General features: G+C 46.9%; 2 protein-coding genes across 5 annotated transcripts in view; one reads left to right on the plus strand and one right to left on the minus strand.

Annotated features, from left to right (window-relative positions):
• The window catches only part of LOC143956208 (oocyte zinc finger protein XlCOF8.4-like), a 216,423-nt gene that overhangs the window by 89,297 nt on the left and 102,535 nt on the right, over nucleotides 1-24,591 (minus strand). Inside the window, exons 1-7 of one of the 4 annotated variants that reach the window (XM_077466375.1) lie at nucleotides 10,685-10,796; nucleotides 9,982-10,104; nucleotides 8,826-8,948; nucleotides 8,616-8,739; nucleotides 8,381-8,499; nucleotides 8,180-8,294; nucleotides 1,442-6,559 (exon numbers count right to left, since the gene is read on the minus strand). In XM_077466375.1, the coding sequence (XP_077322501.1) occupies nucleotides 5,019-6,559; nucleotides 8,180-8,294; nucleotides 8,381-8,499; nucleotides 8,616-8,739; nucleotides 8,826-8,948; nucleotides 9,982-10,059 (2,100 nt within the window). In that variant the 5' untranslated portion in view covers nucleotides 10,060-10,104; nucleotides 10,685-10,796 and the 3' untranslated portion in view covers nucleotides 1,442-5,018. The other 3 variants (XM_077466374.1, XM_077466376.1, XM_077466373.1) reach the window with 3 other exon arrangements.
• Nucleotides 11,017-24,270, plus strand: LOC143956328 (uncharacterized). Its single transcript, XM_077466544.1, has 7 exons — nucleotides 11,017-11,148; nucleotides 11,785-11,903; nucleotides 13,295-13,483; nucleotides 13,591-13,669; nucleotides 13,815-13,966; nucleotides 19,541-19,661; nucleotides 20,329-24,270. The coding sequence occupies exons 2-7, from the start codon at nucleotides 11,826-11,828 to the stop codon at nucleotides 21,021-21,023; spliced, it is 1,314 nt and encodes a 437-aa protein (XP_077322670.1). The 5' UTR covers nucleotides 11,017-11,148; nucleotides 11,785-11,825; the 3' UTR covers nucleotides 21,024-24,270.

The raw sequence follows: 24,591 nt of genomic DNA on the forward strand, positions 1-24,591 counted from the left end.
ACCAGCACACCATGGATCGACAATTTTTCGTCCAAAAGTTTTAATGGAAAGAATCAAATCACAAACGAAAGTGCACTGCCTGGACCCGACTACTCTTTTGCCTGCAAAGACCCCTGCCTGAACCTGACCACTCCTCTGCCTGCCAAGACCCTGCCTGAACCTGACCACTGTTCTGCCTGCAAAGACCCATGCCTGAACCTGACCACTTTTCTGCCTGCCAAAACCCCTGCCTGAACCTGACCACTCTACTGCCTGCCAAGACCACTGCCTGGACCTGACCACTCTTTTGCCTAAGACCCTGCCTGAACCTGACCACTTTTCTGCCTGCAAAGACCCATGGCTGAACCTGACCACTTTTCTGCCTGCCAAGACCGCTGCCTGAACCTAACCACTCCTCTGCCTGCCAAGACCACTGCCTGGACCTGACCACTCTTCTGCCTGCTAAGACCCCTGCCTTAACCTGGCCAGTCTTCTGCCTGTCAAGTCCCCTGCCTGGAACTGACCACTCTTCTGCCTTCCAAGCCCCCTGCCTGGACCTGACTACTGTGCTGCCTGCCCACTACCAAGACTCAAATACTCTTCTGTCTACCATTGTGTACTTCAGTCTCCAGACCGTAGCATTCCCTGCTCTTGCTACCCTTAGGTGGAGAGATCCTGAGAGCCAAGAACTGGTGACAGTTGCAGTAAAGAAAACCAGGACCACTACAGTCTCCAGCCCATTTTCACCTTGAGCTCTGGTGAAGCCAACTGTCACTTGGACCCCACCCCTAGGGAAAGCCAGTGTCACCTACCAGGGGGCCACCATAACCCTTGCGAGATATATAAATTATCATTCAAAAGGATTGCTTTCCTCCCTTGGAACCAGGAGAGAGATAGCAATTTACAAACTTTAATAATACTGTTAAAATAATTGTTTTTGACATGTGCCGAGGGAAGGATTCCCCAAATAAGTAATCTCATCTACCATATCTCCAGAATTATAACAGTGGAGGTTTTGGGGTCTTCTGAAAAAACATAAGTCATTTTGTAGGGATAAATATAGAGGTACGTTTCCAGTTGTTGGAATAGAGCGTAATAATTACCTTGGTCTTTTCTTTGTCTTCCTTTTTCTTAAAGTGGAAGTAAACTCCCCTATCGTTTTCATCCACAGAAGCTGCCATCTTTGCCTCTGTTCTTCAGCTGCCACGGTGCTGCACATGTGATCCGTTATGACACCAGCCATTGGGTGGTTTGACGGTTTGGTTGAGAGCACAGCCAATGTGCAGTTAGCATTCCCGGCGTGCCGTTTTTTTAAACTGTTTAAATCGATGGGTTTACTTCCACTTTAAGTAAAAACATTTTTTTATTTTTTTTTTATTTTATCTTGCTTATGGAAGAATTGTTCTGAAAAACGTGGCTGCTAAACACGTATTTTTCTACTAGTAAAAGTCCACAAAAATGGTATTTTCTTAATAACTTTATTCAATACATATTGCCTTCACTAGACAAATAAATAGTATATACACGGTACATTGATGCACAACATTAGTAACAATAGTGAAGCTACAGTGGATGAGGCCCATCTCCCTTCAACGAACACTACAGTGAATCCTTTCCTATACAGCAGTGTTCCTATATTTTCAGTCTTGTGTCCATGTCTGCCACCCAAATTGCTTATTTTCTGACTGGTCACACATCTGAGACATTTAGGCCAGGTTCTGAGCTCCGCCCACTGTCGGTTGTACAGTTTAGAATTCTACAAGAGCCTGTTCTGGGACTAAGTGCTGTTATATCAGGGTGGGGGTAAGGATGTAGGGGTGACTGCATACCCCACTCTCTTTTTTTTTTTTTTTAACGGAAGACTTCTATGGAGCTCAGACTAATATTGTCGGTAAGTTCTTTCACGTTATGGCACCTGTTACCATTAGTTGGACTTCTGACTAATGTGAGGGCCAGTTTAGCTTTTGATTTACGCAGGGGGTGCTCTGGCTTCTGACTTACTTAGGATTTGAAAAACCGCTGTGTAGATACCGTGTGATATTTAAAAAAAATGCAACACCCAACTTTTTATTCTCTATGGCCTCTGCTTTAAAAAAAATCTATGTTTTTGTGGTACTCTGATTACTCTGGCTTCTGACTGACTTAGGATCAAATGAGCTACTGAAGAATGTAAGGGCCACTCCATCTTCTAACATGAGGACCAGTCCAACCTCATGACTCACACAACTGATAATTTGTCTTCTGACTTACACAAGGACCAGTTTGACTTCGGACTCATGCAAGGGTCATTTTGGCCTCTGACTCACATGAGGGTTAGTCCAGCTTCTGAGATATGTGAGAGCTGGTCCAGCATTTAACTCCACAAAGGCCATTTTGGTCTCTAATTGGAGGGCCAATCTGGCTTCTCACTCGGACTTGGGGCAAGCCTGGCTTCTCACTCGTACATGGGGCCAGCCTGGCTTCTCACTCGTACATGGGGCCAGCCTGGCTTCTCACTCGTACATGGGGCCAGCCTGGCTTCTCACTCGTACATGGGGCCAGCCTGGCTTCTCACTCGTACATGGGGCCAGCCTGGCTTCTCACTCGTACATTGTGCCAGTCTGGCTTCTCACTCGTACATGGAACCAGTTTGACTTCTTACTCATGCAGGGGCTCACCTGGCTCTGACTTGAGGACCCATTTGGTGTCTAAGGCGAGGGCCAGACTGGCCTCTGACTCACGCAGGGGCTAATACAACTTTTGACTCCTTTGAGGATCAATTTGAATACTGATAACCACGAAGGCCAGTCCAATTTTTAATGCATGAAACAGTCCAATCCCTGATTCATGCAGGGGCCAGTCCAGCTCATGACTCATACAGGTCCAGTATGGCTTCTGACTCATGAAAGAGTTAGTCCGACATCTGATTTATATAGAAGACCAGATTCTAACTCCCACAACAGCCATTCTGACCTCTGACTAATATGAGGACCAGTCTGACTTCTGACCCAGGTAAGGGTCAGTTTAGTTGACTTTTGACTCAAACAAGAGCCAGCTCGGCTTATGACTCCCTTGAGGGTCACTTTGAATTCTGGTGAATGCTGGGACCAGCCTGGTCTCTGACTCACACATGGGCCAGTCCAGCTTCTGATTCAGGCAAGGGACAATTTGGCTTCTGACTGACAAGAACACCAGTCAAGCCTCTGACTCATGCGAAGGTCAGTCTACCTTCCAACTCATGTAAGAGCCATATTGGTTTTCGACTTGCCAAACATATTACATTCTGACAATACAATCTCTGTGCAATCAACTTTAGATTTTCCAAAACTACATAATATGAGGACCTATCTAATCTATTTTATCAATCCGATCATGCAGGCCCTTATTATACCCAGTTGCTGGCAGAGCTAAAGGAGATTGTACACTCAGATTGTAATGTATGTGTTGAATTTATGGTCTAATCTAGATGACACCACTACATTTTCACCTAGTGCTCATATTTCCCTTATATTACCTATAGATTTAGACTTTAAAGTGTTGGTTACATCAAAAATTACAGTTTAGCCCAGAATGAACAAATAGCTATGTTTATCTTGTGTTGGGAAATCTCTAATGTGAATTAAATTATGACCCCAAGTGGAAGAGTTACTTCTCTTCATAACGACTGTGGCAGGTCAATGAAACTGACAACTCAAGGCTGGAAATCTTAAATCCCATTTGATAGGTCTAGGACAGTGGTCTCAAAACTGCGGTACTTTGGGCACTATTTCTCCCACTGACACCAAAGATGGCGTACTATTCCTTCCAATGACACCAACAATTAGGCACAGTTTCTTCCTCCGATACCAAAAATGGGGCACTATTCCTCCCACTGACACCAAGGATGGGGCACTATTCCTCCCACTGACACCAAGGATGGGGCACTATTCCTCCCACTGACACCAAGGATGGGGCACTATTCCTCCCACTGACACCAAGGATGGGGCACTATTCCTCCCACTGACACCAGTGATGGGGCACTATTCCTTCCAGCGATACCAACATTGGGGCACTATTCCTTCCACTGACACCGATATGGCACTATTCATTCCAGTGACACCCATGATGGGGCACTACTCCTTTCACTGACACCAAGCAATATTCCATGTGCCCAACAAGATTTATTCATTTTATTGATATTTATTAAACACAAGCTTTGCACTTTCCAACAAGTCTAATTTCTGTCCAATTAACCGCTTTTTTGCTCTTGTTGGGAGCTTTACACTATACGGTTGCAAACTCCTTCTTTTTCATATATGCATTCTGGTTAGAGGAATGAACACCTAACGGTGGTAGAGAGACATTGGATTGATTCCCAGCAACCATTATTTACCCCCATTGTTCTTCTTATGTACAATATTCCCACTGACACAAAAAACAGGGCACCGTTCCTTCATCTGACCCTGCTATTTCTCCCACTGATACCTAAAATTGTCAGTTTTACTCCCAACCAAACCAATGATGGGACACTATTCCTCCCACTGACACCAAAGACGGGACACTTTTCCTTCCAGTGACACCAATAACGGTGCACTATTCCTTCCAGTGACCCCAATAACGGTGCACTATTCCTTCCAGTGACACCAGAGGTTGGGCACTATTCCTTCTACTGACACCAACAGGGCACTGTTCCTCCAACTGACCCGGGTGATGGGGCTCCATTTCTATGTAATTTACTCCACTAACAGTCCAACCCGAGGCATTGTTTACTCCCACTGACTTCAGGGATTTTTCTTCCACTGGCCACAGTCCCGTCCTCCTAACATCTGAAGGACAGTAACCTGGGCCTTTGTCTAGAAAGTTTGGAGACCCCCAATCTAGGACATTCCCAGCTCCATCCACCAGCAGCAGCTACAACAAAGACGTCTTATAGATCTTGTAAATTTTACGCTCATTATACCTTCCAAACAATGCTGTCGGAGGAATAAGACTCCCGGTGGGGCTAGGGCATCTAGTGGTGAAATGTTGCTATTGGAGTTATAAGTAGACAGCGAATATCATGTTTGGGTAACTTGGGCCCTTTATCCTTCAATCTTGGCATGTTTCAGCTGGTGCCTGAGGAGGCGGCCCATCTGGATGAAGGCCTTCCCACACTCAGCGCAGGAATAAGGTTTTTCCCCTGTATGGATTTTCCAATGGCCGTTCAGTTCTGACTTTGTGGTAAAACCTATCTTGCACTCCGGACACTGGAACGGCTTTTCTCCCGTGTGACACCGCCGATGTTTCACCAAGTCAGCCTTCCAGGTAAAAGTCTGTCCGCAGTCCTCGCAGGTGTATGGCTTCAGCCCCGTGTGACTCCTCTGATGAATGGTTAGGTTGGAGCTAGTGTAGAAGCGCTTACCACACTCTGTGCACGGGTAAGGCTTTTCGCCCGTGTGGATTCTGAGGTGCTTGGTATAATACGACTGACTGGAGAAACTCTTTCCACACTCAGGGCAAGAATAGGGCTTCTCGCCAGTGTGAACTCGCTGGTGGCTCAACATCTCCGACTTCCACGTGAAGTTCTTGCCGCACTCCGAACAGGTAAATGGCTTCTGCCCCGAATGGACCTTCCGATGTAGTAAGACGTTGGACCGAGAACCAAATAACTTCCCGCAATCAGTGCACGCGTAAGGACGCTCTCCTGTGTGCGTTCTCAGGTGCTTCACCAAATACGACTTGATGGAAAACCCCTTCCCGCACTCCGTACAGACGTATGGCTTCAGCCCGGTGTGTATACGCTGGTGAACGACGAAGTCGCCCTTCCAGGCAAAGCTTTTACCGCATTCAGAGCAGCAGTAGGGCTTCTCCCCCGTGTGGATCTGCCTGTGTTTTAAAAGGTGTGAGCTTTTCTTAAACGCCTTGCCGCATTCGGCACATGAAAAAGGTTTCTCTCCTGAGTGAATGCGCTGGTGAGAAACCAAGTTCTCCTTTCGGGTTAATGATTTACCGCATTCCTCGCATGTAAAGCGTTTTTTACCCAGGTGGGCAGAAAGATCCGTCTCCAGACATGTCTGGTGCTCTTTGGCGTTGTCAGAAAAACGTTCTACGTCCTTCAAGGAGTCGGTCAGGCTAGACAAATTCTGATGACTGTGGAAGTCTGAGGGAACAATGGTCTCCTCTTCGGCAGCTTCGCTGATTTGGCGCATCTTGGATTCAACTGCAACATTCTTTGCTTCCTTGGAGATCTTTTGTTGTCTGGTGGAACCATGATGCCTGATGTTACACTTGGATTGGATGGTGGTCTCTTCTTGGCCAGTTCGGGACATTTTTGGGTCCGCAGTAAGTTGTTCAAGGTCGCTCAAGAAAAAGGATGGTTTGGATGGATAGTGAGACCTGGTGGTAAAGTTTGATGGGGTAATGGTCACATCTTGGCCAACTATTCCACTCTGATGTGCTCTGGAGTCGCTGGTGAAATGATCAACGAAATTAAATAGACTGGATGATCTAGGGGCATTGAGACACCAAGGATTAGAGCTTGGGGGCATAAATCTCCCAGCTTGAGGACTTTGGGTGATTTTGTCATCAATCGATTTGAGGCACGAATAGATAAAGGGAAATGTAGTTCCGGAGTCGAGCCCATCTGCAGGAACGAAAGTGTTTTGAGAATTTTTGGACTTAAAGTGTCACTAAACTCACATCATATAAAACGATCAATAAATGGTGTATTACATGCTGTTCATACTTTCTCAGTCACTATGAGATTCATTTTCTGTATTCTGCAGAAAACCTGGATGATCCTGCTGCTCTCTATCTCCCCCTCCTGTCCATGTCCCCAATTCAGCTAGGGATTTTGAAGAGCAATGTTGGCAGCTCTGCACATGCTCAGTTTTCAGTGAGTTTCTATCCTGAGCATTTCCTGCCTCTGTGACTATAGAATCACACATGTGGGCGTATACACAGTGGTAAAAGCCAGGCCACTCCCTCCCTCCTCCTCCATGCCCACTAACCAGCTAAAAACAATGGAGGCAGGATATAAAGTGTAGTTTGATTGTAGCTTCACCTCCCTCTTTTTCTAAGACAGTGGTGGCCAACCTTTCGGGCCTCACAGACCACTAAACTCACAATTTTGAATCCCGCAGGCAACTAACATGACTTTTATATGTCTTATACACACAATGCTCCGTCTCTCTGCCCCCCCCCTCCCCCCGCACCACACTGCTGTTATATACAGACTCATTAATGGATCTCACCTCCTTATCCAGCCATGTGCTCAAGCTTCATGCTCCCTCCCACAGCCTGTGATCAGTGCTGCCATTGGATATCCCCTCTCTCCTCACCTCCCACTCTCTGCACTACTCCCGGTGCTTCCTTCTGAGTCCATACAGCTGGAACCACCGAGGAGTCGTTGGGTATCAATGCGCGCTGACAGTATTGACTGTCAGCTAGAACTGAGGACAACACTGGAAACAACATTGGGTGGTATACATCCGGTAAAATATTGATTTGCAGAAGAACCCCTGGAGGACCCCCCAAATTTTCTCGTGGACCAACAGTGGTCCAAGAACCACTGGATGGCAACGGCTCTTTCAGGCTGGGGCGTGACAAAAAAAATAAAATTATATATATATATATAAACAAACATTCTGGGAGGGTGTGACATAGCCTAAGACTGGCAGAAATCCGCCCACACCATGTTATTACCAAAATAAAGATTTGATTTAAAACATATACTGTATATTTGTATGACAATTTAAAACAGCTTATTGAAATAAATGTATTTTTACTCTGTATTCCAAAGGCTGTTTTTTTGTTTTGTTTTTTTGGAACATGTGACCAGCAGCAGAGGACTAGAAGCTCCTCCTGCCACTTTTTCCCTGCAGACAGGCTGGGAGAGAGCTGGGTCATGTGACAGCTGTATAGCGATTAGTTAAAAAAAGTACTTCGATTCTTTCTTTAAATTAAAATAATTACAGTGCCATCAGCCACACACAGAAATAGAAGGGACAATGTAAAATAAACAGTGTGTGTTTAGGATCGCTTTAAGCCAAGTGTTGGAAAAAAAAAAAGGAACGTCCATCAACTGTGCTAGCAAAAAAAAGTTTATAAGGTTTACCTTTAGTCTATATTCAAATGGCTCTTGTCAGAGTTTGTCATTCAAGGTGATTAAAGGTAGAATTTGACTGGGTACAATGATATTGTTGTAGTGACTGAACAAGGAGGATCTGTGACTCTTCTCTGGATTTCGTGTTTATAAACTCACCTGGACTGATCTCTGGAGGGATTTCCTCCTCCATGTGCAGCTCATCACCCGTCATATACAATTCTTCTTCTTCTTCTTCCTTCACTTCAACCTTAACAGCAATTAGGCCATCAGCCTGGATAACACATAAGGAATATTTCAAATTAATAACCTACATAGAAATCCAATGATCACTTCTGTAAGATCATTTGTTTCACTTACAGTATAGTCCTCTAGGACCTGGTGATCCTCCTGAGGGATCTCCTGATCTTCCTGTGTGGAATCCCGGGAGTACAGAGGACGGGGACATCTCTCTGGTGGGTTCCCATTACTGGATCCATCTGTAGGAAACACACACACTGACTGACTACATTGTTTCTATGTGTTTATCAGATGATGGGGGATCTAGGTGGAGCCTCCGTACTGCTCTCTCCTTTACAATAAAGTCTCCTCTTACCCGGTGATGTGAGGGGCGGCTGATTGTCCATCATGACGTCCTTGTAGAGATCCTTGTGTCCTTCTAAATACTCCCACTCCTCCATGGAGAAATAGACAGTGACATCCTGACACCTTATAGGAACCTGACACACACAATGATACAGTCACCATCCAGACACATCCCTTGTCTGTTACTGGATAATGTCCCAGAATTCCCGGCACCGCTCACCTCTCCTGTCAGCAGATCAATGATCTTCTGGGTGACTTCCAGGATCTTCTTGTCGTTGTTTTTCTCAGACATCAGCAAGTGAGGTGACCACTCACTGGTTTCCTTCTTTATGGGTCCATAATCCTAGGATTAGAGTAAGACAGTGATGTCATGTGACCTCCGAGAATCCTCCTCAACTCTCCGGTCAGGTCTGTGTTTTATTAATAGAGATAAGAGTGATGTCATGTGACCTCCCAGAATCCTCCTCACCTCTCCGGTCAGCTCTGTGTTTTATTAAAAGAGAAGTATGGGGTTGTGGCCTTTTCTTGAACTAAACTTACCTAGGTGGATGCTACATCTTTCCCCCGATGCCGCTACACTGAAAACCGAGCGGTCGAACACCGCTGATCGCTCAGTTCTGACAGCTCCGTAAGCAGAGAGCTGTAGACTGACAGTCACAGCTCTCTGCTCCCTCCTCGCTCATTGGAGTGCTGGGCCGTGGGCGAACCGGCCGGCTCAGGCCCCTTTCACACTAACGCGATGTCAAAGCCGCGCGATTTTGCTGCGATTTCAGGGAATTGTCTGTGTAAACTTGAGGTCTATGGACCAAAAATCGCATCAAAGTCGGACCAAAGTAGTACAGGGACTACTTTGAAGTTGCACAGATATGAACGGCACTCATTGGAAATCATGGGGGGTACGACTTGTCTTGCGACTTTGCAGTCTCAAGTCGCAAAAGTGTGAAAGGGGCCTCAGGCTCTCATCGGCTCACTGAGAGGCTGAGCTGGATGTTGGTACAAGGATCTGGTGGATTCCCCACTTCCATTGTCGCGATGACAAGGACCGACTTCTGTGACGTCAGCAGAGAGTGGACTACAGCCTGCTCTTTGCTGAAAACGGGTCACAGGAGTGCAAAACAAATTACACTCTTGTGATCCACAGGAGTAGTACAGCCAAATGAGAGTTTGGCTGTACTTCTCCTTTAAAAGAGATAAGAGTGATGTCATGTGACCTCCCAGAATCCTCCTCACCTCTCCGGTCAGGTCTGTGTTTTATTAATAGAGATAAGAGTGATGTCATGTGACCTCCCAGAATCCTCCTCACCTCTCCGGTCAGGTCTGTGTTTTATTAATAGAGATAAGAGTGATGTCATGTGACCTCCCAGAATCCTCCTCACCTCTCCGGTCAGCAGGTAGATGATCTCCAGGGTGAGGTCTAACACGCTCCGGGTCACGTGATTACGCCTAGCGTCCATCTAACCAGGTCCAGCACCGGGGGGGGGGAAGCTTCAGTGTAATTTCTAAAGAAAGAACATACTGTATTTATAGGAAATTTCTCTAGCTAATATACACTTCACATTTTATACAATCACTTCTAAAGTCTTTATTTTATATAAATATATATATAAGATTATTATTATTATTATTATTATACAGGGTTTATATGGCACCAAAAGTTTGCTCAGCGCTTTACAATATAAAAACTGAGACAGTGCAATCACAATACAATAAAGTTAAACTATGCTGCATGGAATGGGTCTTTCTTCTTAGGAAAAGTTATTCCTCCGCTGCACACCAGCTGCAATCCCTAATCAGACTGTCATTGGGAGTGGCAGCACTGGCTGGTGAACTGAGCTAGCAGGGTTAAAGGGCACAGAATGTTCTAAGCAGTCATGAAGCTCAGACAGTGTCACATTGCATACCTGAGGAGGGTCACTCAGGCTGGTATTTAGGGAACCATAGAAGACATGTAATCTTGGTGTGGCTGGGATTCAGGTACACATGCGCACACTGCACCTTCCTCCTACCTCCAAAGGGTGCTGGTCTTTCACCTACACCGCTAGTCAATCATGGCTCCTGTCCCTGTTTTGTTCTCCTTACCATTCCCCAGCTGTGGATGTACACATGACTGAATACCAGGTTAATCATCGCCTTAAAAAACAACTACACAAAAGTGTCTTCAGAAATGTAGCGCTGCAGGGTGGCCATGTTGGAGACCGGAAGCCATTCTGACGGATGGGTGGACTTCTCAAACATGGCTCCGCTGGCGGAGACATCCCAGTGTGCGCTGAGTGCCTTCAGGGAGGGCGGGGTTGAGAGGTTCTGGAGACGTCATTGGGGGGGGGGAGATAGCGGTGGGGGGGCGTGTCCGAAATAACCAGTAATCACGCTCACCGCGCACAGGTACGTCTGAGCATGCGTGCAGAGGGACGTCAGCGCATGCGCATTGAGGCAGAGGAAGCCAGAAGCGAAGGGAGCATGCGCATCCCTGTGTAGCTTTTTTGTGGGGATACTGGCAGATCTTGGAGAGCAGAGACTGGGGCAGACAGGCGCAGGAGGGACAGGTATGGCTGCTGGAGGGGACCCACGGACTCTGACACCCTTCCCATGGCTGGGCTTATGAATATAGAAGCCACAGCCACCCATACCAGCATTTTATAGGGTTTCTCCACCCACAACCTAGGCTTTAGTTATGGGTGGACATTGGGGTGGTGGGGGAGGGGTAAATGCCCTCTGTATGCCTATATGTTTGCCCTACATAAGTGTGAAATTCAGGCAGGAGGGTGATATCCTGTCGTTAGGGATACGGCAGGTGGGCGGAGTTGGGAATTCCACTAATAGGAGTCCAGGATGGTGTGCTGACCAATAATCCGCAGCACATCAGCCTAGAAGTCGGTGCTGATAAGTTGTAGCGCCGGGGTCCTCTGCTCAGTATCAGCAAGCCCCTCTATGATTAGCAAGACCCTCTATGACTAAGTCCTGGTGGGTGGGACGAAACGCGTCGGTGGTGTGGTTAATGGAATAGCGCTGGCTGAGGCCTCCTCACATCTTAAACTGGTCTGGCATGTCCAGCAAGCTCCTACCATAGTCGTTTCCTTCCAATGGGATTGTGAGATAAGATTTCGTGAACTCCAGATCTAGTCTTCTAGACCCATCACCCAACTATATGCTAACCCAAATCAAATTCTATCTGTCAACAGAGACCTCCAGTCAGAACCTCCGAGAAGTGCTGCGGCTCACCATGGACAAGAGAAAGCGCCATCTAACGAAGAGGATCCTAAACATCACCCTGGAGATCATCTACCTGCTGACCGGAGAGGTGAGGAGGATTCTGGGAGGTCACATGACATCACTCTTATCTCTATTAATAAAACACAGACCTGACCGGAGAGGTGAGGGGGATTCTGGGAGGTCACATGACATCACTCTTATCTCTATTAATAAAACACAGACCTGACCGGAGAGGTGAGGAGGACTCTGGGAGGTCACATGACATCACTCTTATCTCTATTAATAAAACGCAGACCGGAGAGGTGAGGAGGATTCTGGGAGGTCACATGACATCAACTCTATTATTAAAGCACAGAGCTCACCAGGGAGGTCAGGGGAGCATCTGTGACAATGGAAACCAAAGCCCTGTATTTAACAAGATGGCTGCCCCCACACAGAGACAAAGTGCAGAACAAGACATGGTAGGTCTGTAATGGGTTAAAGGCAGGGGTGGACTGACCATTCGGGCTCTCGGGCAGTGCCCGAGGGCCCCATGCCACTAAGGGGCTCCATCAGGGTTGCCAGCCTCAATAAAACCAGGGACAGTATGTAAAAATCTGTGTTTTTAAAAAAAAAATCCCAAGATTATAGCTACCCTGCCTCTCCAGTACCTTTTCAGTGTGTGTATGTGTAGTCTGTGTGTGTATATTGTGTTTGTTTGTTTGTGTGTGTGTGTATATATATTGTGTAGCCCCATAGTCTCCTCTTGCCCGGGGGACCCCATAGTCTCCTCTTGCCCGGGGGACCCCATAGTCTCCTCTTGCCCGGGGGACCCCATAGTCTCCTCTTGCCCGGGGGGCCCCATAGTCTCCTCTTGGCCGGGGGACCCCATAGTCTCCTCTTGCCCGGGGGGCCCCATAGTCTCCTCTTGCCCGGGGGACCCCATAGTCTCCTCTTGCCCGGGGGACCCCATAGTCTCCTCTTGCCCGGGGGGCCCCATAGTCTCCTCTTGCCCGGGGGGCCCCATAGTCTCCTCTTGCCCGGGGGGCCCCATAGTCTCCTCTTGCCCGGGGGGCCCCATAGTCTCCTCTTGCCCGGGGGACCCCATAGTCTCCTCTTGCCCGGGGGACCCCATAGTCTCCTCTTGCCCGGGGGACCCCATAGTCTCCTCTTGGCCGGGGGGCCCCATAGTCTCCTCTTGGCCGGGGGGCCCCATAGTCTCCTCTTGGCCGGGGGGCCCCATAGTCTCCTCTTGGCCGGGGGGCCCCATAGTCTCCTCTTGGCCGGGGGGCCCCATAGTCGCCTCTTGGCCAGGGGCCCCATAATCTCCTATTGCCCGGGGGCCCCATGAGTTGTCAGTCTGCCCCTGGTTAAGGGTCAGCTACAGGGAGATAACAAGCAATACTGGTGACAAATCGTTTGCCTTCTACTTGCCTTTTTATTTTTTTGGTCACCACTTTCACAGCTCAGAACTTCTTCATCTATTTCAATACATATTAGGATTATGTTCCAGTGAAGAAGTCTGGTGACCATGTGACACCCAACAACCACCCCTTTGTGTCTGGAAGATGGAGTAGGAGCCAGAGCCGTAACTTGGAGCCTCCACCTTTCTCAATGGCACCTGAGAAGATCAACGACAAAAAGATCCTTCAACTGACCAGCAAGATCATTGAGCTGCTGACAGGAGAGGTGAGCGGTGCCGGGAAGTCTGGGACATTATCCAGTAACAGACAATGGGATGGGGACTGTACCATTGTGTGTCGTGTTTCTCTAACAATGTACCTTTCTCCATGCAGGATTTCGACTATTTGGAAGAAGACACAAATTTCTACAAAGACGTCAAGGTGGAGAAATCTCAGATGCTTCAATTAAGCGGTGAGTTATCTCCATAAAAGTATTCCCAAGAACTTCTTTGTATACTTGTAAAAGAGAGAGCAGTACGGAGGGTCCACCTAGATCCCCCATCATCTGATAAACACAGAGAAACAATGTATTCAGTCAGTGTGTGTGTTTCCTACAGATGGATCCAGTAATGGGAACTCTCCAGAGAGATGTCCCCGTCCTCTGTATTCCCGGGATTCCACACAGGAAGATCAGGAGATCCTTCAGGAGGATCACAATATCCCAGAAAAATCGACTCTGATTTCTAGAGATGTTTTAGTTGATCAGAAGGTAAGATGTTGACGTTCAAATGCATGTGAGCGCCTGAGCATCAAATCTATAATAACTTGTTGGACCCATTCTAAACGTCATCAATATGGAGTTGGGCCCCCCCCTTTGTGGCTTTAACAGCCCCCCGCTTTTTTGGAAAAAGTTTCCAAAAGATTTTGGTGCGTCGGTGGTAATATGTGTGTCATGTATCTGGTGGAGGAGCCTGAAGTGATGAGAACAGCTTCTCTTACACCTCCGGCTCAGAGTCCCTGGTAAAGTAACAGGAGGTGCAAGGGTATTCAGTTGCACAAGTGCCTAATTGTACTTGCCAGTAGGTAGTCTAAACGTCTGCAGCATCAGGCCAGGCAGCAGGTAGAATAGCAGCAAAGACTGGCTCACAGCAGGCAGGTGGTCAGCGAGACCGGCTGGGCAGCAGTTAGGAGATCAGCAAAGACTGGCTGGGCAGCAGTTAGGAGATCAGCAGAGACTGGCTGGGCAGCAGGCAGAAGATCAGCAGAGACCGCCTGGGCAACAGGCAGGTGATCAGCAGAGACCGGCTGGGTAGCAGGCAGGTGATCAGCAGAGACTGGCTGGGTAGCAGGCAGGTGATCAGCAGAGACTGGCTGGGTAGCAGGCAGGTGATCAGCAGAGACTGGCTGGGTAGCAGGCAGGTGATCAGCAGAGACTGGCTGGGCAGCAGGCAGGTGATCAGCAGAGACTGGCTGGGCAGCAGGCAGGTCATCCGCAGATACTGGCTGGGCAGCAGGCAGGTGATCAGCAGAGACTGGCTGGGCAGCAGGCAGGTGATCAGCAGAGACTGGCTGGGCAGCAGGCAGGTGATCAGCAGAGACTGGCTGGGCAGGTGATCAGCAGAGACTGGCTGGACAGCAGGCAGGTGATCAGCAGAGACTGGCTGGGCAGCAGGCAGGTGATCAGCAGAGACTGGCTGGGCAGCAGGCAGGTGATCAGCAGAGACTGGCTGAGCAGGTGATCAGCAGAGACTGGCTGGGCAGGTGATCAGCAGAGACTGGCTGGGCAGGTGATCAGCAGAGACTGGCTGGGCAGGTGATCAGCAGAGACTGGCTGGACAGCAGGCAGGTGATCAGCAGAGACTGGCTGGACAGCAGGCAGGTGATCAGCAGAGACTGGCTGGACAGCAGAGACTGGCTGGGCAGCAGGCAGGAGATCAGCAGAGACTGGCTGGGCAGCAGGCAGGAGATCAGCAGAGACTGGCTGGGCAGCAGGCAGGAGATCAGCAGAGACTGGCTGGGCAGCAGGCAGGAGATCAGCAGAGACTGGCTGGGCAGCAGGCAGGTGATCAGCAGAGACTGGCTGGGCAGGTGATCAGCAGAGACTGGCTGGGCAGCAGGCAGGTGATCAGCAGAGACTGGCTGGGCAGCAGGCAGGTGATCAGCAGAGACTGGCTGGGCAGCAGGCAGGTGATCAGCAGAGACTGGCTGGGCAGCAGGTTGGAGATCAGCAGAGACTGGCTGGGCAGGTGATCAGCAGAGACTGGCTGGGCAGCAGGCAGGTGATCAGCAGAGACTGGCTGGGCAGCAGGCAGGTGATCAGCAGAGACTGGCTGGGCAGCAGGCAGGTGATCAGCAGAGACTGGCTGGGCAGCAGGCTGGAGATCAGCAGAGACTGGCTGGGCAGGTGATCAGCAGAGACTGGCTGGGCAGCAGGCAGGTGATCAGCAGAGACTGGCTGGGCAGCAGGCAGGTGATCAGCAGAGACTGGCTGGGCAGCAGGCAGGTGATCAGCAGAGACTGGCTGGGCAGCAAGCAGATGGATGATCAGCGAAATCATACAAGCTGGGTCTGTAACGGGGTGGGCAGACTGGGTGTGATCACGTAGGCAGAGCCTTAGCGTACAGGCTGGAGCCAATAACGGATGAGTGGGTCAGGAACAGAAGGAGTAGGCAGGGGCATATTCCAGGGACAAGCCAAGGTTGGTGCAGGCAGAGATTGGAAATAATCAAGGCAGGCCGGATAAGTAACAGATAGTTACAGTGAGGGCAAAATAGTATTTGATCCCCTGCTGATTTTGTTTTTTTGCCCACTGACAAACGTAAAAATAAATGAGCAGTCTATCATTTTTAATGGTCGGTTTTTTTTAACAGTGAGAGACAGAATAACAACAAAAATATCCAGAAAAACACAATTCAAAAAAGTTATACATTGATTTGCATTTTAATGAGTGAAATGCATTTGATCTCCGATCAATCGGCAAGATTTTTGGCTCCCTGGTGTCTTCTATACAGGTATCGAGTTGAGATGAGGAGCACTCTCTTAAAGGAAGTGCTCCTAATCTCAGCTTGTTAACTATATAAAAGACACCTGTCCACAGAAGCAATCAATCGGATTCCAATCTCTTCACCATGGCCAAGACCAAAGACCTCTCCAAGGATGTCAGGGCTGGAATGGGCTACAAGACCATCGCCAAGCAGCTTGGTGAGAGGGTGACAACAGATGGTGCGATTATTCACGAATGGAAGTTTCAATGATCATGAGAACGGTGAGGAGTCAGCCCAGAACTACACAGGAGAATCTTCCCAATGATCTCAAGGCGGCTGGGACCATAGTCACCAAGAAAACAATTGGTAACACACTACGCCATGAAGGACTGAAATTGCAGGGCCCGCAAGGTCCCCCTGCTCAAAAAAGCACATGTACAGGCCCACCTGACGTTTGCTAATGAACATCTGAATGATTCAGAGGAGAACTGGGTTGAAGTGTTGTGGTCAGATGAGACCAAAAACAAGCTCTTTGGTATCAACTCAACTTGCCGTGTTTGGAGGAGGAATGCTGCCTATGACCCCCAAGAACACCATCCCCACCATCAAACATGGAGGTGGAAACAATATGCTTTGGGGGTGTTTTTCCTATAAGGGGACAGGACAACTTCACCCCATCGAAGGGACGATGGACCTTCTAATCTTGGGTGAGAACCTTCTTCCCTCAGCCAGGGCATTGAATATGGGTCGTGGATGGGTTTTCCAGCATGACAATGACCCAAAACACATGGCCGAGGCAACAAAGGAGGGGCTCAAGCAGAAGCACATTAAGGTCCTGGAGTGGTCTAGCCAGTCTCCAGAACTTAAAGTGGAAGTAAACCCATCGATTTAAACAGTTTAAAAAAAAAGGCATCCCGGGAATGCTAACTGCTTATTGGCTGTGCTCTCAGCCAAACTATCAAACCATCCAATGGCTGGTGTCATAACGAATCCCATGTGCAGCACCATAGCAGTTGAAGATTAAACGGAGGCAAAGATGGCAGCTTCCTTGGCTGAAAACGGTAGGGGAGTTTGCTTCCACTTTAATCCCATAGAAAATATGTGGGGGGAGCTGAAGGTTCAAGTTACTAAACGTCAGCCTTGTAACCTTAATGACTTGGAGAGGATCTGCAAAGAGGAGTGGGACAAAATCCCTCCTAAGATGTGTGGAAAACTGGTGGCCAACTACAAGAAACATCTGACCTCTGTGATTGCCACCAAGTACTAAGTCATGTTTTGCAAAGGGGTCAAATACTTATTTCACTCATTAAAATGCAAATTAATTTATAACTTTTTCTGGATATTTTTGTTGCTATTCTGTCTCTCACTGGTAAAATAAACCTACCATTAAAATTATAGGCTATTTCTTTGTGAGTGGGAAAACGTGAAAAATCAGCAGGGATCAAATACGTTTTCCACTCTTTGTAGACACATAATGCAGATGAGAGGTTTTGCAAGAAACTCTGTAGACCAGACAGCATTGATCATGTGCAGCATCTCCATTTAAATACCCCACTTGGCACCAGCATTAGTAACAGACTCGTGGTAATGCGCGGCTACGTGCCCGCCTGCGCACAGGTTTGTCCTTTTGCACCATTCCATATGCTGGCATGCTCTTCCTTGCAATGTGCCTGTTCAGTGAAATAGAAATATATGAAGAACAATATGGACTTTTCAGGCACATCTACAAAAGTATAGCAATCTCTTTATTTGTTCATATCAAAAAATACATAGATTCCAAAGACACAGACTAATTAAAACAATATTATATATGTGTATGTATGTGCATTCTATCATCAAAAACTTTTTCCTGTGGGATAATATTAATAACATAGTTACACAGTCCCACTGGTATATGATATTGATTGCTGAGATATAGCCATGGGTTCTGGAGATCACAATCAAATTACAGGTGAATGCTCGACATGTTTCGCGATGCTATCGCTTCCTCAGGAGCCTCCTGTTTAATTAGAAACATACATTTATTACATACAAAGCTAATTTTAGAATGCCATATACTTATTATTGACAAAAATGTGTTTGGTTAAAACTACGCATGTTTCTCTGTCGCCTACTCGCCACTCTGAAAATGTACTATATATTCAAGCTTGTCCCAGATGCACTGCCAAACTGCTGCTACCTCATCAACCTCGTAGGTGGAATCACATAGGAAGGTCACTCCAAACAAAAATCCCCAAAAAACAAAAAAGGGGAAAAAATCCAGGGAAAGCCAATACTGTGCAGAGATTCACTGAGAGGGATGTATCCGGTAGCCACTGGAAACATCCCTGCCAGTGAATCTCAGAGGAAGCGATAGCATCGCGAAACATGTCGAGCATTCACCTGTAATGTTAATGTGATCTCCAGAACCCATGACTATATCTTAGCAATCAATATCATATACCAGTGGGACTGTGTAACTATGTTATTAATATTATCCCACAGGAAGAAGTTTTCGATGATATAATGCTGTTTGGTAGGATGAATTCATGGGCCTGTTGAACATATTTTATTTACACACACACACACACACACACACACACACACACACACACACACACACACACACACACACACACACACACACACACACACACACACACACACACACACACACACACACACACACACACACACACACACACACACTATATATATGTTTTAATTAGTCTGTGTCTTTGGAATTTATGTATTTGTTGATATGAACAAATAAAGAGATTGTTTTATACTTTTGTAGATGTGCCTGAAAAGTCCATATTGTTCTTCATATATTTCTATTGCAATAATCAGGACGTGACACAGTATATATTTAGGGTGTTATGATTGCCACCCGGGGGCCTAGCAATCAAAAAACTTTTCCCTGTTCAGTGAAAAGTGATCGGGTACTGATGATCGAGGTGAAAACCCAGCATGCAATTGGTGCTCCATTTTCTCCCAGTGGTCTACAGCCTGTACTATCACCGGTGGTTGTCAACGGAGGTTGCATGTCTATGTGCATGATTTTATGATTGAGGGGCACAGCTGAAACATCTGAAGTTAATAATTCCAAAGGGTTCTGCAGATGTCCCCAAAAACGACGGCCCTCCAGTTGTTCAGGAACTACAATTCCCTTCATGTCTGTGAATGTCAGAGTTTTACAATGCCTCATGGGATGTGTAGTTCCACAACAGGTGGAGGGCCGTAGTTTGGAGATCCCTTATCCTATCTTAGTGTCAACAAGTGTGCCCAATCCATAAGAACTGCCCTCGGATACGTCTAAATATTGGTTTTTGGAAGCTTGCTTAGAAACGTGAAAGCTGTATTTATTAATGTGACCGTAGGATGAAGACATGCAAGAAGTCAAGACTTTTATCGTAACCCAGATTCACACTGCTGGGGAGCCAAATGTGATGGGTGATGATCTGTGTAAAGAGGAGGAAATCCCTCCAGAGATCAGCACAGGTAAGTAATACACAACAAACAACATACCTGGATCATCAGGAAGCCTGGGAACCGATCTGAGCGGCTGGCCATAGAGCTAAGCAGAGGAAAAATGGCCTCTGTGTATCTCTATGGCATAGGAGGCCCGGATCGACGTTATGACGTCACTTCCGGTTCACAAGCAGTGTAAACAAGGCCCCCTTTTTTTTTTTTTTTTTTTTTTTGTTTCATGAAATTATTAATTAATTTTTTTTTTGGATCTGATGCTTTCCATTGTAGAGGAGACATATGGGGTCTTATTAACCTTATTGGGGACCTGTCATGCTTTATTGTTCTCAGAAGAGATGTTTACATTTCTTGTGACCGCAATAAAAGTAATAATAAAAAAATAAAATAAAGGGACAGTATAAAAATTTAATATAATCACTTTTTTATTTTTATTTCTCAAAGCGACCCCGTCCCCCGTGCTCACACGCAGTTGCAAATGCATACATTGGTCTCGCCCACATATGTAAATGATGTTTGCACCACACATCTGATTATCTGAGGATAATGTTTGAGGGTTCAAAGTAATTTTCTAGCAAAAAAATACAGATTTTTACTTGTAAAAAAAAAAGTGTGATTATAGGCCTGGTCCTTAAGTGGATAATTATATTCTCCCTTTTAAGACTGACTTTATGTCCCCCAGGTGCGTACGGAAACTTCCCAGATGGTGAGCCTGTCTCCCCTCATGGCTTTGAGACAGATGAACACTTTGCTGAAGACACCAAAGGAGAATCTGACTCGTTTCCGGTCTCCGGACACACCGGTTACTTCACCAGCCCTCCCGACACTATGGTGCCCAGCATCGGCCGGGGCGGAGACCAGATCTACATCTGCACGGACTGCGGCGAGTCTTTCCTGTGCAAGTCCCACCTTGTCTCGCACCAGAAGTTCCACCTGGGGAAGAAGCAGTATGTCTGCCCCGAGTGCGGCAAATGCTTTGCGTACAACTCGCACCTGGTCCGGCACCGGATCACTCACACTGGGGAGAAGCCATACTCCTGCGAGGACTGCGGCAAGTGCTTCACACAGAAGTCGTACCTCACCTTGCACGAGCGCTGCCACACGGGTGAGAAGCCCTTTTCCTGCTCCGAGTGTGGGAAGTGCTTTGCGCGGAACGCCAGCCTCTGCATGCACCAGCGCATTCACACCGGTGAAAAACCGTTCTCCTGCTCGGACTGCGGCAAAAGCTTCTCCCAGAGGTCTTATCTGTTGCTACACCAGACGTGCCATCGGGGGAACAAACCGTATTCGTGCCCCCAGTGCGGCAAGTGCTTCACCACTAACTCCTACTTGGCCAAACACCAGAGGACTCACATGGGGGACCAGCCTTGCCTGTAGCACCACTGTGGACTAATGGGAAACAATCAGTCTGATTTTGGTTGGACATTAAGGATGTTGACTCCCTATCCCAATTCCCGTTTTTTCTTGGGGACTCCAACAGTGACATTTTGGCCAAGTCCCCACCCCTGAGTGATAACATTTTAACCAATACAAATTGAGAAGAGTCCTATAAGCCGCACAACACTACGAAACTTTGTATGTGGAAAGTGAAAACAGCCCCAGCCTGGGCTCCATCCACGCCACCCCCTCCAAGGCATTTCACCCCGCCCACAGAACTTAATCATCCCCCAGTGACAAAATGTGTTGAGGGGTGTCCTGGATTAAGCCCAGTTTGAGGCTGTTTTCACTTTTACACACAGGCTTTTTTCTAGTGATGAGTGGCTTATAGAATGCTTCTCTCTTTGTACTGGTATCCATGGGGCTGGCACAAGCTCCCTCCTTTCCTGCACTCCCAATGGTTGATATTAGAACAGAACCAGTAGGAGCTTCGAGCAGCACCCGTAATTTGGCACTGGTTTACAACAACATTGTAATGTCATTGCATCAAGCATTCCAACCTTAAGATCTTGGTACCACCAGGTCTTCGATGGACCATGGTCAAAATCCATTTACATGAGTTCCTTCCCCTGAGGAGCTTACAATATCATATTCCTACTTTGTGTACTCCAGTTGGCACCAGTGTTCCATGGTTTTCTTACCTACAATTGCTGGTATGTTCCATGGTCCCAACCATTCACATCAGTCACTACCCCTGAGAGGAGTGTACTATACTGTCCTCATGTCAGGTAGTCCAGTAGTGAGATCTTGCCTTTGGAGTTCCATGGTTTCCTCACCTACATGGCTCGTATGTCCCATTGTTGTAACCATTCACATCTGTCCCTGCCCTCAAAGAGTACACTGTACTATCCTCACATCAAGTATTTCAATAGTGAGCTCTTGCTATTAGAGTTCCAAGGTTTTCTTACCTACTACAGCAGTTATGTCCTGAAACAATTCATATCAGTCCCTGCTCCTGTGAAGCTTCCATTGCTCCTCCTTGCGGTACTCCACATGTTGGCACTATAGTTCCTAGGTCTGCTGACCTGCCACTGTTAGGTGAGCAGACCTGCTGGTAGGTATGCATGGTGCCCTATGATTGATACCAGTCACTTCAGCCTCTGCCTGTGAGGAGCCTAATGTCCCTACTTCAGGTAGACCAGTGTAAAATATTGTCAGTAGACTTCTTAGCTCACCTTGCCAACCATGACTAGGTGAGCAGACTTGGTCAGTCTCTGCCTCCTAGGAGCTTACACTTATTCATTTCAGAGATATTCTAGCTATCAGATTCTTAGACCAGAGACTTGAGACCCTGCCCCTGAGGAGACTATAATGACCTTACCTAGGATACTTCAGGAGGGTACTCCAGATGTAAGATGTTGGCACTAGAGTTCCTAGTTCTGTAGACCTGCCACTGTAAGCCCTTGTACACACGGTCGGAGATTTCGACAACCAAATCCGTAATTCCGGCGGATTAATTTTGGAAGAGGTCCAGAAGTGATGTTGCATACACAAGGTCGGACTAATTTGTCGGAAAATCCGATTGTACATAACGTGATGACGTTATTTCGTTACGATGGGACAACTTTCAGGCTAGTAGCCAATAGCTTTGGTCTAGGAATTTGATCTGAGCATGCGTGGCACTTTGTCCGTCGGAGTGGGCTACACATGATCGGAGTCCGATCGGAGCATTTTGTCGGAAAATTTTACCGGCAAGTTGAAAAAATTCCTGCCCCTGAGGACACTGTAATGTCTTTACCTAGGATACCTCAGGAGGGTACTCCAGATGTAAGATGTTGGCACTAGAGTTCCTAGATCTGCTGACCTGCCACTCTTAGGTGAGCAGACCTGCTGGTAGGTATGCATGGTGCCCTATGACTGTTATCATTCACATAATCCCCCACCGCCGAAGAGCTTAATGTCTCTACATCAGGTCGTCCAGCTGTAGGATATTGATGCCAGACTTTTCAGGCCAGCTTGCCAACCATGACTAGTTGAGCAGACTTGGTCAGTCTCTGCCTCCTGGGAGTTTACACTTGGCCCTTTTGACAGGTATTCCAACTGTGAGATACTGAGACCAGAGATTTGAGTCCCTGCCCCTGAGGAGACTGTAATGTCCTCACCTGGGATATTCCAGGGCGGCGGAAAACAAAGCTCTACGATTTCTAGGTCTGCTCACCTTTAGTGGCCATTGCAAGGGCCTACTAGTATCATTGGTTCCAGTGCTCTAACCCAGTAAAAAGATTAGAGTACCCAAGTCTGCTGACTCAATATGGACAATGCTAACGTTCTCCACCCCTGAGGAGCTTACGTTTTTTGTTCATTATTTCCGGTATAGCTAAATCATAGGACCCAGGTAGCTAAAGAGATCACATAACAGCTAATGCATTTTTTGTCATGTGTCTGACTTCTTTGCCAGCTTTTCTAATGGCTCCTGGGCCAAGGTGGGTGAAACTAGTACCCACCCCTGAGGATATTACAGTGAATTAGCCCTATGTACATTGCTACTATTAATCCTTTCCAAACCTAGCCTCCTAAAGCTGTCCTGGTAACACAAGTATACAAAAGCTGTAGGGCTTAAAATAACAGCCTGCAGGGTTCCCTGGATATAACCAACCAGCACTGCTACCGTTTCTAGCCCACAACTTGGTGTTGCCACCCCCAGCTCTCTTGGAGAGCTCTTGTGTCTGTCAGTAGAGGTATCAAAATGTCCACTGTGCCCTATAAACATGGGCTGCTAGCAGTCAGTAAGAGTCAGTGGTAAAATTGATTGGTGACAAGAGCAAGAGAAAACTACCAACGTGTTTCGGAGATAAAACTCTTTGCTTCTTCAGGGCTCTGGTTTAAATAATGGGATTCTAAGGATAGTAACCAGAAAAAAAAATATCTTCATGCCAAGCAGATTTGAGGCGTCCTATGACTCGTACATTGCTAATAACTATTGTTGGTTACTATACCACCCTAAGAGTCTTATCAATTAAAGCGGATCCCTGAAGAAGGGAGAGTTTAATTGCCGAAATGCGTTGGTGGTTTTGTCATGAAATTATTTTACCATTAAAAAGTTTCAGATTTCTGGATATTTGTTTTGGTGCTCTTACTAGATTATTTAAGCATGCAATCCCACCTTTGGGTCACCCCTATATTTAAAAGGGGCTCCTAAACTATTGCTATTGTGCCCAATAAAAGATTTGACTTTCCTACTTCAAAATTGTTAACTTTTTATTCTTTTGAGTAAAATTAACTGGGGCATTTTTTTTGTATTTTTTTTTTTTTCATCTAGGCTAATAAAAACATGGACTAAAAAATGTTTTCAGATCTTGTGTTTATTAAGGACTCATTCACACGATGGGGTGTAGTTCTGTAAAATTTGCAGGGCTATTCATACTTTGAAACAGCATATTCTTCCTGTGTGAATAAAAGCAAAATCAAATATGATTAGGCTGTTTTCTCTCCAGCTCAATTGTTATTCATTCAGAAAGAATACAGTGAAACTGGAAAATACCATATTATAACCAGTAGATGGAGCTGA

This window comes from Lithobates pipiens, unplaced genomic scaffold, assembly GCF_037356315.1.
Source record: "Lithobates pipiens isolate NorthernLeopardFrog02 unplaced genomic scaffold, aLitPip1_a1.2 Scaffold_35, whole genome shotgun sequence".
Classification (NCBI taxonomy): Eukaryota; Metazoa; Chordata; class Amphibia; order Anura; family Ranidae; genus Lithobates; species Lithobates pipiens.

Bases quoted from the DNA above. Each gene is read 5' to 3' on its own strand.
- LOC143956328 (XM_077466544.1), top strand. From the start codon at position 11,826: ATGGACAAGAGAAAGCGCCATCTAACGAAGAGGATCCTAAACATCACC. The intron at 13,670-13,814 runs GTGAGTTATCTC...TGTTTCCTACAG, and splicing joins TCAGATGCTTCAATTAAGCG to ATGGATCCAGTAATGGGAAC. The intron at 19,662-20,328 runs GTAAGTAATACA...TATGTCCCCCAG, and splicing joins CCCTCCAGAGATCAGCACAG to GTGCGTACGGAAACTTCCCA.